The sequence below is a fragment of the Oreochromis aureus genome, linkage group 1, assembly GCF_013358895.1.
Source record: "Oreochromis aureus strain Israel breed Guangdong linkage group 1, ZZ_aureus, whole genome shotgun sequence".
In the NCBI taxonomy this organism is placed as follows: domain Eukaryota; kingdom Metazoa; phylum Chordata; class Actinopteri; order Cichliformes; family Cichlidae; genus Oreochromis; species Oreochromis aureus.
The window spans coordinates 21,073,126-21,085,656 of NC_052942.1; the positions used below are offsets into that span (position 1 = coordinate 21,073,126).

Below are 12,531 nucleotides of genomic sequence, written 5' to 3' on the forward strand. Positions count from 1 at the left end.
TACATGCTGGTCTTCAAATAAAAGCTGACAAAGAGCACGTACATCAGCTTCATTGTAATTTGGGTGAAAATTACCAAGAAGTCTTATTTTGATACATCATGCTTGTTTTTTAAACTAAGTGCTGTAGGTCTCTTTTATAATATAGTTCTTTATCATGAAGGTCAAATTCATAAATCCTGTTTCTGATCTCATGCTCTATAGCATATTCTACATCCATAACTGAGAGACATCTGCAAGCTATTCAGTTGCATGTGCCCATATATTCACGAGTCTCTTCTACTGTAACGTTATAGATTTGAAATGAATTTAGATGAAATTAGTGTGTGAGTGTTTTACATCCTCTTTTATTCAAATATGCGTCTTAATCGAATACATTTACAAATGCATTTCACAACCATAAGCTCTAAAGCATGTTCACAACCAGTAACGAGAGGATGAATTACAGCTGAATTACAGTTGAATGTTGCGCTACCTCCCCTGGAAGTGAATGTATAGTTGCCAAGAACTCCGTGTAATAGCCACCGAAATTCTTCGGATTATTGATCGATAGTTGAACAAAGTTCAGTCACACTGACTTTCTGACCAATCTTAGCCTTAGAGGCGGGGGATAGAAACGTGAAAGAAGATACATGTGTGCTTCAGTTGCTCAGAGGCGAAGCCGAAGTCAGCAAAGTTTGTCTGTAGGGGGGAAAAAAGGATTTAAAAAAAAAGATGATTTCAATAAAATCGCCGTCTCTGACGCCGGTGCCCTGCGCGCAGGCTCTGCTCGGTGTGGGCTGTTTGGCTTTCGCCCTCCTCGCGTTCATGCTGGTTCGCCAGCTCGTCAAGCAGAGAAGACCCCCTGGTTTTCCTCCCGGTCCATCTCCCATCCCTGTGATAGGCAACATTTTTTCTTTAGCCACCGAGCCGCACGTCTTTCTCAAGAAGCAGAGTGAAGTTCACGGACAGGTAATGCCCTTACGCGCACTTTATGAATCTAACGCTTTTACTAGTTTGCAGCGTGTGCAGCGCAGGACTCTACACCCACACCCACACACCAAGAGAACAAAAGACACTCAGACTTAATGGTCTGGGAACAGCTGGAAAGCGTACAAGTCAGGGCCTCCCCCAACACACACACACACACACACACACACACACACATATATATATATATATATATATATATATATATATATATATATATATATATATATATATATATATATATATATATATATATATATATATATATATATATATATATATATATATATATATGTAATGCGCTATTTCTACCGGCCTTATATGACCGTTTTGAATAAAACTCATAAAGGCAACCTGGTTGTTTGCACGTCAGTTTATTTCAGAACACAAACCATGTCACAAAGCTCAGATCATCTCAAACTGGTTTCTTGGACACGACAGTGCGTTCAGTGTACTCGGATGGTCTTAACAGCCACCAGATCTCAATCCAATAGAGCGCCTTTGGGATGCGGTGGAACAAGAGATTCACATTATAAATGTGCAAACAAAAAATCTGCAGCAACTGTGTGATGCTGTTATGTTATTGGCAAGGTTTACCAAAAAAGTCCCACTGAGTGTGCGTATTATAAAACGTTTGTCTCTCTATTGAATACCAGGGAACTCCTTCTCTAGTTCAGATAGCCACTTTGGAAAGAACAGACCAGCAAAGACTTGTAATGTAAATACATTGGTCTAACAAGTCCTACATTCCTTTAACAGAGGCTTTAATGCGGATAGAAATGTGTGCGACGATCTAAATGACTGCAGTGCTAATAATGGAATTCACACCTTTCAGATTTTCAGCCTTGACCTGGGAGGCATCTTGACTGTGGTGTTAAATGGATACGACTGTGTGAGAGAGTGCCTTTACCATCAGAGTGAGGTGTTTGCTGATCGGCCATCACTACCTTTATTCAAGAAAATGACCAAAATGGGCGGTAAGATGCTTTGATATAACAGTGAATGCAATCTTAAAAATTTTATTTTGATTCAGAATGATAAAATTCTGTTTCTCTCTTCCAATGTCCAAAGGGCTTCTTAATTGCAAATATGGCAAAGGCTGGAATGAACACCGCAAACTGGCCTGCAGCTCTTTTCGTTACTTCGGCAGTGGCCAGAAACTCTTTGAGAAGAAGATCTCGGAGGAGTGCATGTTTTTTGTCGATGCCATCGATGAACACAAGGGAAAGCCCTTCAACCCCAAACATCTTGTGACCAACGCAGTGTCCAACATCACCAATCTGATCATTTTTGGGCAGCGTTTTACCTACGATGATCGCAACTTCCAGCACATGATTGAGATATTCAGTGAGAATGTGGAACTAGCAGTGAGTGGCTGGGCCCTCCTCTATAACGCCTTCCCTTGCATTGAATACGTGCCCTTTGGGAAACACCAGAAGCTCTTCCGCAATGCTGCTGAGGTTTACAACTTTCTACAGGAGGTTATAAATGGTTTCTCACAGGGCAGAGTGCCCCATGTACCACGCCATTATGTTGATGCCTACTTGGATGAGTTGGAGCAGAATGCAGGACATCATGGGTCCTCCTTTTCTTATGAGAATCTCATCTATTCAGTGGGGGAGCTTATTATTGCTGGTACAGAGACTACAACTAACACTCTGCGCTGGGCCATGCTCTACATGGCTCTGTATCCCAACATACAAGGTCAGTTGTAGTAGAAACCCCCCAAAATCTTTTTACTTCTAATTATTTAGTTCCAGTTAGCTCTAAATTTAATGGTTATATAATCTCACCTAATAATCTGTGTTGTTACCTACAAAGAGAGGGTGCACAAGGAGATCGACAGCGTGCTGTCCAATGGGAGGGCGCCCACTTTGGAGGACAAACAGAGGATGCCATACGTAGAGGCTGTGCTGCATGAGATTCTTCGCTTCTGCAATATTGTACCACTTGGGATTTTCCGTGCTACGTCCCAAGATGCAAAAGTCAATGGGTACACAATCCCCAAAGGGACCATGGTGATCACAAACCTCTACTCGGTGCACTTCGATGAGAAGTACTGGAACGATCCTGGTGTTTTCTCACCGGAGAGGTTTCTGGACAGCAGCGGCAATTTTGTGAGGCGCGAGGCTTTCCTTCCATTCTCCTTGGGTAAGGCTTCGTTTCTCAAAACCAGCATTAACTATGATTGGTTAAATCAAGTTATTCCTCAAAGACTTTCCTGTGTATTTGCAGACTTAAGATAATTAGCCAGATGCAGTATGTGTGTGTTAAAAACTAACAGTTTTTCTTTTTTTTCAGGGAGGCGTGGGTGCCTGGGTGAACAGCTGGCTAGAATGGAGATGTTCCTCTTTTTCACAACTTTGTTGCAGAGGTTTCATCTTCAGTTCCCTCCAGGAACTGTCCCAACTGTCACTCCCAAGCTGGGCATGACCTTACAGCCCAAAACTTACTACATCTGTGCGATCCGCAGGCAACAGAAAGCTCCCTGCTCTGGACACACTCCTTTTTACAAGTAGTCAGGCGAACATTTACAATGGCTTGTTTAGCCATTATGAGTTACACTACTTTGCACAACAATGCAATTGCGTGATGCAAGTGTATATGCAAGTTTTTTAAACTGTATCACTCTGGACTGAAGTTCCAATGCATTGCATTTTTCCAAAGCATCATTTATGGCAAATACAGCGGTACATCTGATTATTTAATCCACTTTATCTAATTACTATTGATTTTCTTTTTTTAAACTGAGCAATATGCATGTTTGCACAATGCTCTTTTTGGAAACAACTGGTGAGGCAGCAAGTGAAGAAAGGACATCCTGGGGACTGAAATATCTGTGAACCCCGAGGCAGTAGCAATGAGTAGCTTATATGCATGTCAATGACTTACAGTATGAACACATGTGGCGGTTCAGGACAGCACTGGGTCAGACAGAAGACACCAGCAATTCATGTGGGTCACACAAAATGGGATGAACAGGCTTTCCAAGAACGTTCGTAACACTGTGTGCTGAAGATAGATGTGGGCCAAGATTCACGTCACGTGGACTGACACTGACCCCTTCTCCAGGGATAACGGTCTGTGGAAAATCTTTCTCTTAGAAAGCAAATGCAACCCTGTTCTTTTTTCTAGAAACTGGCTTTGCAACACTGGTTTCTGTTAAATGGTGCTTATCAGTATGTACTGAATTTAAGTGGAATGTTAACATTTGTTTGTACTTTATTTGTTTTGTAATGCTGGTGTTTTTGAAGGGGTTTTATGCATATTAATAAAGTCTTTTCTAAAAAATTAAAAGACCTAACATTATTCATTTCAAATCTATAAATCATGTTCATGAGAGTGAAAAAGGAACCTGAACATAAACATGGTACCAAGTGTAAAAATCTGCCTAATCACACATGCACAGCTACTTGCTGCGACTACCCTTTGTGACAAGGGAGCAGTTAAATTCAGTTAAATTTTATTTATATAGCAAAACATCACAACAGTCCCCTCAAGTCACTCTAAATTGTAGGAAAAGACCCTTAAAAAAATAGAGAGAAAACCTGCAAAATCAGACGACCCCCACCATGAGTATATAAGCAAGCACTTGGTGACAGTGGGAAGGAAAAACTCCCTTTTAACAGGAAGAAACCTCCAAGAGCTGAAAGCAGCTTCTTTAAAAATGTTCTTCTACCTATAATTCTACTCATAGGTAGAAAAACTAAGCAGGCACAGTATGCCCCCTTTGTTAAAGGTGTAGACATTGAAACCATGGAGACAATCCACTCATGAGTCAAATTATTATAAATCAAACTACTAAGATCAAACCAATACACTGAGAGATGCTCAAATTTTGTGTACTGATCTTGTGGGGAATTGAAGTGACCTGATCCTTCATAAATCAAGCATAGTTTGTACATGTACTGTTCCATAAGAGGAAGTGAATACACAGTTGGTATATCTAATGTCTTTAAGGTTGTTCTCCTGTTTTTATGGGGTGGCATGGACAAAAAAATAAATAAAATTAAAAAAAAAACAAAAAAAACAGAAAGAAAGGCGTATATATTTTGGGCTCACACAGACAAACACAGACACCAATAAAAATCAATGAGAACTGCTGATACTTGAGGGATGGTGTTTTATGACAGCTATAAATAACAACAAAAATCTGTTGCCTCCACAGTGTAGATAAGGGTGAATGGTTACATTAGACAAACGTACGTATATTGATGCTACATAAGGGTAACAACCATTCATTGATGTATTTATGGCACAATCATCAGAGGACACTGTGGTTTGAAGGACTGCACAGCGAGAAGCCAACAAACTTTTACAACTTAATGAGCTGGAATACGTCAGGTCAGGGGCTACCGATGCTTTATAGTCCAGCACGGGTCCATGTGAAAAAAAAAAGAAAAGAAAATTATGACACGTTTGTCATATTGTTTATGGCTCTGAGTCCACCCGCTATTCTTAACACTGTCACTGCCACTTTGATCCCGGTGGAGTATTTGACACGAGCTGCTTCTCTTTTCACAAACGGTACCGGAGCAATTTTGGGGTTTTTTTTTTGTTTTGCCAATCAGCTCATCACAGCACACAAATTAATCTATGTAGGTAACGTTTGGCACTAGCTGGGCCAGGTGATAAAGACAGGGACAGAGAGAGACGATGAAGAATAGAAGAGTGGTTATGATACAGAACAGACAGACGCTGAAGTTGGAAAAATGAAAAACTCCAAATCAAAACACCAAGCCCCACAGTTCCACACCTGGAAATAGAAGTAGATAAAAACTTTGGAAACACAAAGGTAAATACAGGATCGCAATGTACAATATGTCAGCTGTGTGTAGAAAACAGATGCATTCATTTGATTATTTTAAAAATATATCTTTATATGCACATACTCTTTTGTACAGCGGCTAAACACTTGTTTGGTATTAAAATGTGCACATCTGTATCTATTTTGTGTCTTTAAATATTACTATCTCAGTTTACACTGCTTACTTAACATTTTCTCCAGACAGTATGATTCAATAACGTGAGAAAGGAGCTAGGTGACAGTTCTAACTTCCCTTTGATATAATGTCTTATTCAAGTGGAATGCCAAGAGTTCTTTAACCTTCCTCATGGTAGGTTAGAATATATATTTATATGTATATATATATATATATATATATATATATATATATATATATATATATATATATATATATATATAGAAACAAAACCAAAGTGACAAGAAACTTTGGATCCCTTCTTTGCAAACTGGCCAAGTCATAAGTGTGAACAAAAGAGGAAAGTTTGTCTAAACATCTGCATTTAGATACTGTACTGTTAAAATGAGAGTTTGAATTTTAAATCATTTTAAAATTCAATTGAAAAACCCCAAACAAACCCAAACACACTGTTATAGCATGTGTGCATGATGTGCTGCTGCTACACAAGACACATTTGCAGTCTGCTGACAACCAAGAAAGGCCTTTCTCCAGTGAGATTGTAAAAAGGTTACGCAAACAGTGTATGGATGGCCAAGAGACGGCACATACCGCATGCCCCTCTGTCACAGAGGATTTCTCGAGGATTGCTTGAATTTGTTTGTAGTCGAGTTGTTCATTGAGAGATTACAAACTACTTCAGTCACCCAGATTTTTAATCTTCTTACGTTTGAAAGTGTATTTCATATTAATGACATAAACTCTTGCAAAATAATTATTCAACTTTGCGTGAATCCTGAGTAACCTTTAAAAAAATACTTAGAATCAAAAAAAGGAAAATGAAGAATCCATTCATTGAATCGGCACTCCTGATCTGAATGCGACATGTTAAACACCAACCAGAGGACATTTCGCTGATTAGAAATCAACTGTTGCTAACAGGACAAACAAACATACATACAAATTACATAATAAAATAATTAAAAATGTGATCTCTTTCTCCCTGCTCATTCTCTCCGTCACATTCCGGACAAAAATGTTCACACATTCAAACGAAACAAAGAACAGAGAGAGAAAAAAAAAACAAAAAACCCCAAAAGACAGGTGGTACGCATGAGTAAAAGCATCAAAAATGATGCATATATAATGCTATTAATCAGTCAACATTTCAATACTGTCTCTGTGACTGAGTCTGATACAGTGTTTCGTGTCACCAGCAAGGAGAGAACTACACAAGCCTAGGCTCTGGGCCAATATGGACTTAGTAAAGGTTCAGACAGGCACATTTGATATATATATGTATATATATATATATATATATATAATTCAAAAATATACCTGACATTGAAGCTGAAACAGTTTCAGTCTCTTGTCTTTCCTTTGGTAAAGGGTATCTACCACTTCATGATGTCATTTGCTTCAGTATGTTTCCTCTACCTTTCCTTTTGAAATACAAAGAAACTGTTTTTGTACCTAAGGGAGGTGGTAAGTGTTAAGCGCTTTGCATTCAAGGCAGCATCACAGCCAGGTTACCATGGAGGACAAGTTCATCCTGGACATCAGTCCGCGCTCTTCTTCTTCTGCACCTTCTGCCGCCTCAGTCCTGGTGCGTTTCTCTGGGTGCACTTGACTCTCCATGGGGTGAAAGTGCATAGGAGTTGGGCCCCCACCGTTGCAGTAAGGATCCGCTCACAGTAGTAAGGCCTTTTTGTTTCTCCAAAAACAATGTGACTGCTTAAGCATTTGAGTGTCAGCACAGTGAATCTTTCAATATGTTTGTGTGTTCGTGTGGGTGTGTGTAAGAGAGAGGGAACGTGTGTTTTATGTGCATTTGTCAAATGTTAAAGTCGGTGAAAGGCAGGTGGTTGAGGGCCTCGTGTCCTTGTACTGCCTCTCCTTTTCTTGTCCACGCGTCTGCTCCTCTTGCTGCTACTGACGCTCCTCCCCCTCTTCCTCCTCCTGGATGACCTGGATGTCATCTGACGGAGAGGTGGGCAAACTGTCTGGCTGCTGCTGTTTGGCAAGCTCTTTGCTCTTATCCTCCTCATCGATGATCTTCTTCCACACCTTGTGGTTCTCTGTCAGGTGCTGCATGATGCTGCAGAACAACCTGCGTCGTTTTTTCCTCCTTCCTACAACAACACCAAAAATAAAAAAAACAAACGTGTTTAGGGAAATCCACACTGGTGTAACTGTAATGTAAACACAAACTATTCTTTATTTTCTCAACACATCGACCAACTCCCCGTCTGACCAGGGTGGGAAATGGTCAGAGTTTGGTGCCCTGATCATAGACTGTAATTAAAGGATGGGCGTACAACTGTGACATCACTCATTGGTTTGTAAAGTCCCATTTATAAGCCTTGATTATTTATTTTTAAAATTTCACCAGACATCACAGGTGGAGGTGGATCTAACTAAGAAACAAGAAACACTGGCCACTCTTATGACTTTTTAAAATCACAACAAACAAATGGCATGAATAAAAACACTGTCTGATCAACTATTTTGTAATAAATCATAAATTTATGTATTAACTAAACATCAACATGTCGTATGACTTGAAACCTGGGACTGAGACTGTAAAAGTTTCACAAGTGTTATAAATTACATTTCACTTTCATACAGATGGTCTTTAAGAGAGTCGCCCCCGGCTGGCTATCAGGAAGAATGACGTATTTTGCACTGCAGGCTTTGTTGATATATATATACAGTGTATGAAACTGACTGTGCAACCAGGAATAGAAATAAATACAACAATCAATGTCACCTAGGAAAATTTCTGAACAAATTTTGAGTGTGCAATTAGAGTTGTATAATTACTGATATAATAATTATATAATTACTATTTGAGTTAGCAGCAGCCAATACTGTTAACAGCTTAGAACAGAAGGATAGACAAAGTGGAAGTGCTGGTATAGTTTGGTGTAGAGTTGGATGTCTCGAGACCGGTCTTGGCTTAAGCCCGGGTCATTTTTTCAGAAGCATGGGGTCTTTTGGAGTGTAATTTATTAGTTAGATGCCTGACTGACAACTGTATAAAACAAAAACAACACACGAAGCACAGAGCGCACCGTCGTAAATTCCCCCTAATTTTGGTATGGTCCGAGCTCAGGCACTAGGCGACTGAGCGCAGCACACATGTAAGCGAGGGGGGAGAAGCTGCTCCCTGCGAGTTTGCTGCAGACAGAGGAGAGCTAAAGTTTGACCAGGTACCAAAACAAATCATTCGTACTGTACAAATAATGTAAATATGACGGTGTATCACAAAAGATTGATATAAACTGATCACTTGGTTGCGTTACTTGCTCTTCGAGTAAATCAACAAATGGATAAATAAAAAGCCGAACGACAATGCTGATTTTTTTAGAGAGTCTTAGCTTACATTTCATATTTTCAGTTCTTACCCTCCACGGCTAAACAAACTCTCTAAATCGGTTTCAATTGTGTACTGATGAACACAACAATGGACATAAGGAGCTTCTTTCAAAGAAAAAACTCAGGTGATGTTATTTTATATATTATGCTTTGTATGTTGTTCAGTATATTTCTATGCAAAACAAGAGGAATTCCAATACACAGCACTATATTCACAGATGAAACCAGATATTTACACTTTAGGGAGAAAACATAAAAACTTTTTTTTTTTACTGTTAAACATCAATTCAGAGTAAACTTGTTTTGTTTTAGATAAATAAATGTTGAAATATCTTCTGAATTAGTTAAATGTCAGAATAAAAAGAGGGAGCTGTCTATTTTAATCACTTTCATCAGATTTAGGAGTACATATACACTAAGTTTAGTGTTAATTAATAAGAAAACTCCAGACGATTCCATTCTGAGCTTAAGAAGCTTCTGATAGGTTAGTAGAGTCCATGTGAGTAAATTGGTGGCACACCTGTTGATGCATATAAGGCAAAACACAGAGCCTGTTTCTTTGACATGGGAAAATCAAGAAATGTCAACCGAAACACAAGGAAAAGAATTGTGGAGCTCCATAAGTGTGGCTCAATTTGGAATACAAAATACAAAACTTAACAAATGTGTTTTTTATATTTATCAATCTAAAAAAATAAACATTTAGTCTGATTTGATGTTACAATGTTTGTGTTTTTATCTGAAGAGTATGTAAATATCTGGTTTCAACTGTATATTTGATGATGTTGGTGTTTGGCTTGATTGTCAGCACAAAGAGGGAGAGAGAGGAACAGAGAATGAGAGAGAGGAGCAGAGAGGGAGATGAAGAAAGAGGACAAAACAGTGATGGAACAAGAGCAGGTGAGACACACATGTTAGTCAAATGGTTGTTTGCCAAAACTCATCAGAACATGTATCTAGTACATAGTGTAACTTTTTAGATACCATTTGTTACTTTTCAAATTCTATAGTCTATATCTAGTTTTGATTCTGGTTCTGTTTTGGTTAAGTCCTAAGTAGTCTGAACTGTTGTAGTCCTGTTTTAATTCCGGATCAGTTCTGGGTCTGGTTGAATTGGGGTTTAGTCCCTGTGTCTTGATACAGTTTAAGGTGTCCTGCATATGTGATATTTATTTTTTTTCCTATATGAAGTCATTCTTTTTTGAACAAAACTCAAAACAGAGCCTTATAATCTTTCAGTCATTTCTACCCTCACTTAATTTCCTTTTGCTGCTCAGCTCTCACACAGTGGCTCAGCTATGCTCCAATCCCTCCATGTTGTGGCCAATCACATGCGAGGATATAGGATAATATCATTATGTGAAAAACAGAGAGGGTGAGAGACGCGACAGTCAAGTGGAGCATGCGTCTGTCCTCTCAGTAAGTGAGTGAGACAGTAGACAACGGTGAGGAGGGCTGTGCGAAAGCAAAAACACATAAATATGCCTGACACCCGTAAACGTAGCAGCATCTGGCTGCAGTTTAAAGACTTTTCTTGGTCTTGGTCTCGTCTCGACTTGGTCTCGGTCTTGGTCTTGGTCTCGTCTCGACTTGGTCTCGGTCTTGGTCTCGTCTACTTGGTCTTGGTCTTGTCTTGGTCTCGATACCCTCTGGTCTTAGTCTTGTCTTGGTCTCGGATTAGGCGGTCTTGACTACAAGTCTAGTTTGGTGTAGGTATAAACTCCAAGTACAGCAAAAGTTTTAGCACTGGTTAGCGTAAAAGACCGTTTAAGTTAGTAAAGACGTTGAAAATATAGAAAAAATCATTGACTTAGCATACAAGGACTGTCAGCCTAACAAAACGCACTGGCAGCAAGAGGAATCTTCTAGTGCAAAACACTGAGCAGACCAAGGAAGTTGGAAGCAGTTAAATTTGACCAAAATAAACAAAATCGCTCTCAAATGTAACAACTATCACGGAAGCATGTAATTTTCTGTCTGTATATATAACAAAGTGACAACGGAGACTGAACGAGTCAAAGTTGATTGTTCCGCAATGTGGAGGGGGTTTTTTTTGGACACAGTTCTATGCGAATTTCAGGAAAACTATCAAACAAATCGGTACCAGGAGCTATTCTTGACACAGTCATTTTGATATACGTTTTACTGGGGTTTTCTCAAAGCTGCACAAAGAGTCACGTACCTGACAAATAGTGCTAAATACTTTAGACTGTTACACTAAATTAACCAATTAGCTTAAAAACAGGGAGAAGTAAATATCAAAATGGCAGACGAGTCAATGTCATGCCGTTAACAGTCACATGACCACAAAACCCAAAATAGTAAGAATGCCTGTGTCATAACGCCACCTAAAGTGGCTTTACTTAAAATTTGCGGGTACCACATCTTACTTGGTGCCAGCTCTTCTTCTAGCTCATCTTCCTCATCTTCATCTTCATCTGTTTCGATGTCCACCTGGCCCTCCTCGTCATCGTCATCCGACCCCTCTTCAGTAATCCAGTGGCCAGGAAGTAAGCCAGCAGCATCGTAGGAGTTACAAAGCGGTCCTACAATGTGCGTGATGAAGGACTCCTGCAGCTTGGCCAACTGAGGGGAGGAGCGGTCCATGAAGGGGCTGATGGGTAATCCCAACCTGGCTTCTTCATCTCCCTGCAGATTAAAACCGCAGATTACAGACATTTAGAGATGAGATTTGATATTTGATGCAAACTATATCAAAATGAGAGGAACAGAAAGCGTTGCACAGCTCTGACTTTTTTCATCGTATGACCATGTGCACACAAAAGCAGATTTGACACAAATTTGAAAGGTTTATTCGAATGTTGATATTTCTTCTTTCCTGGTTTTAGGATCAGTTTTACAAGAGGGTGCACTCTCATTTTACAAAAAAGTTCAAATCTTCTAGAAGGAAATGCTTAAAGTTTAATACAGATAAAAATCTGTGATCTATGATAACTAAAAACTCTCTGCAGCATTAGCATGCAGTCTGTACCTGTTCGTAGAACTCATTGACGATGCCTTCTGTCCATTTGAGGTGCAAGTCACGGACTTTGGCTGGTCCATTGATATCTGCCAACTTTATGCACACTTGGCACACCAGCAGTCTATCGTTCTCGTTGGTCCAATCAATTCCTGGACTGTTCACATCGTTCACCTGTTTACAAAGATGGATGCCTTAGTACAACTTGTATCGTAGACTCATTATGCCATGTATTGCTCAACTGATTTTTTTTTTAACTTAACAACCTCTCAATGCTTAAATCAA

General features: G+C 39.5%; 2 protein-coding genes across 2 annotated transcripts in view; one reads left to right on the plus strand and one right to left on the minus strand.

Annotated features, from left to right (window-relative positions):
• The first annotated feature begins 485 nt into the window (after nt 1-485).
• LOC116327197 (vitamin D 25-hydroxylase) lies at nt 486-4,251 on the plus strand. The gene is made up of 5 exons (XM_031748717.2): nt 486-948; nt 1,802-1,943; nt 2,038-2,670; nt 2,788-3,117; nt 3,268-4,251. The coding sequence occupies exons 1-5, from the start codon at nt 712-714 to the stop codon at nt 3,483-3,485; spliced, it is 1,560 nt and encodes a 519-aa protein (XP_031604577.1). The 5' UTR covers nt 486-711; the 3' UTR covers nt 3,486-4,251.
• Nucleotides 4,252-5,069: 818 nt separating this feature from the next.
• The window catches only part of pde3b (phosphodiesterase 3B), a 48,560-nt gene continuing 41,098 nt past the window's right edge, over nt 5,070-12,531 (minus strand). Inside the window, exons 14-16 of the mRNA XM_031748710.2 lie at nt 12,259-12,420; nt 11,657-11,915; nt 5,070-8,020 (exon numbers count right to left, since the gene is read on the minus strand). Coding sequence (XP_031604570.1) covers nt 7,818-8,020; nt 11,657-11,915; nt 12,259-12,420 — 624 coding nt within the window. The 3' untranslated portion in view covers nt 5,070-7,817. The remainder of the gene's footprint in view (nt 8,021-11,656; nt 11,916-12,258; nt 12,421-12,531) is intronic.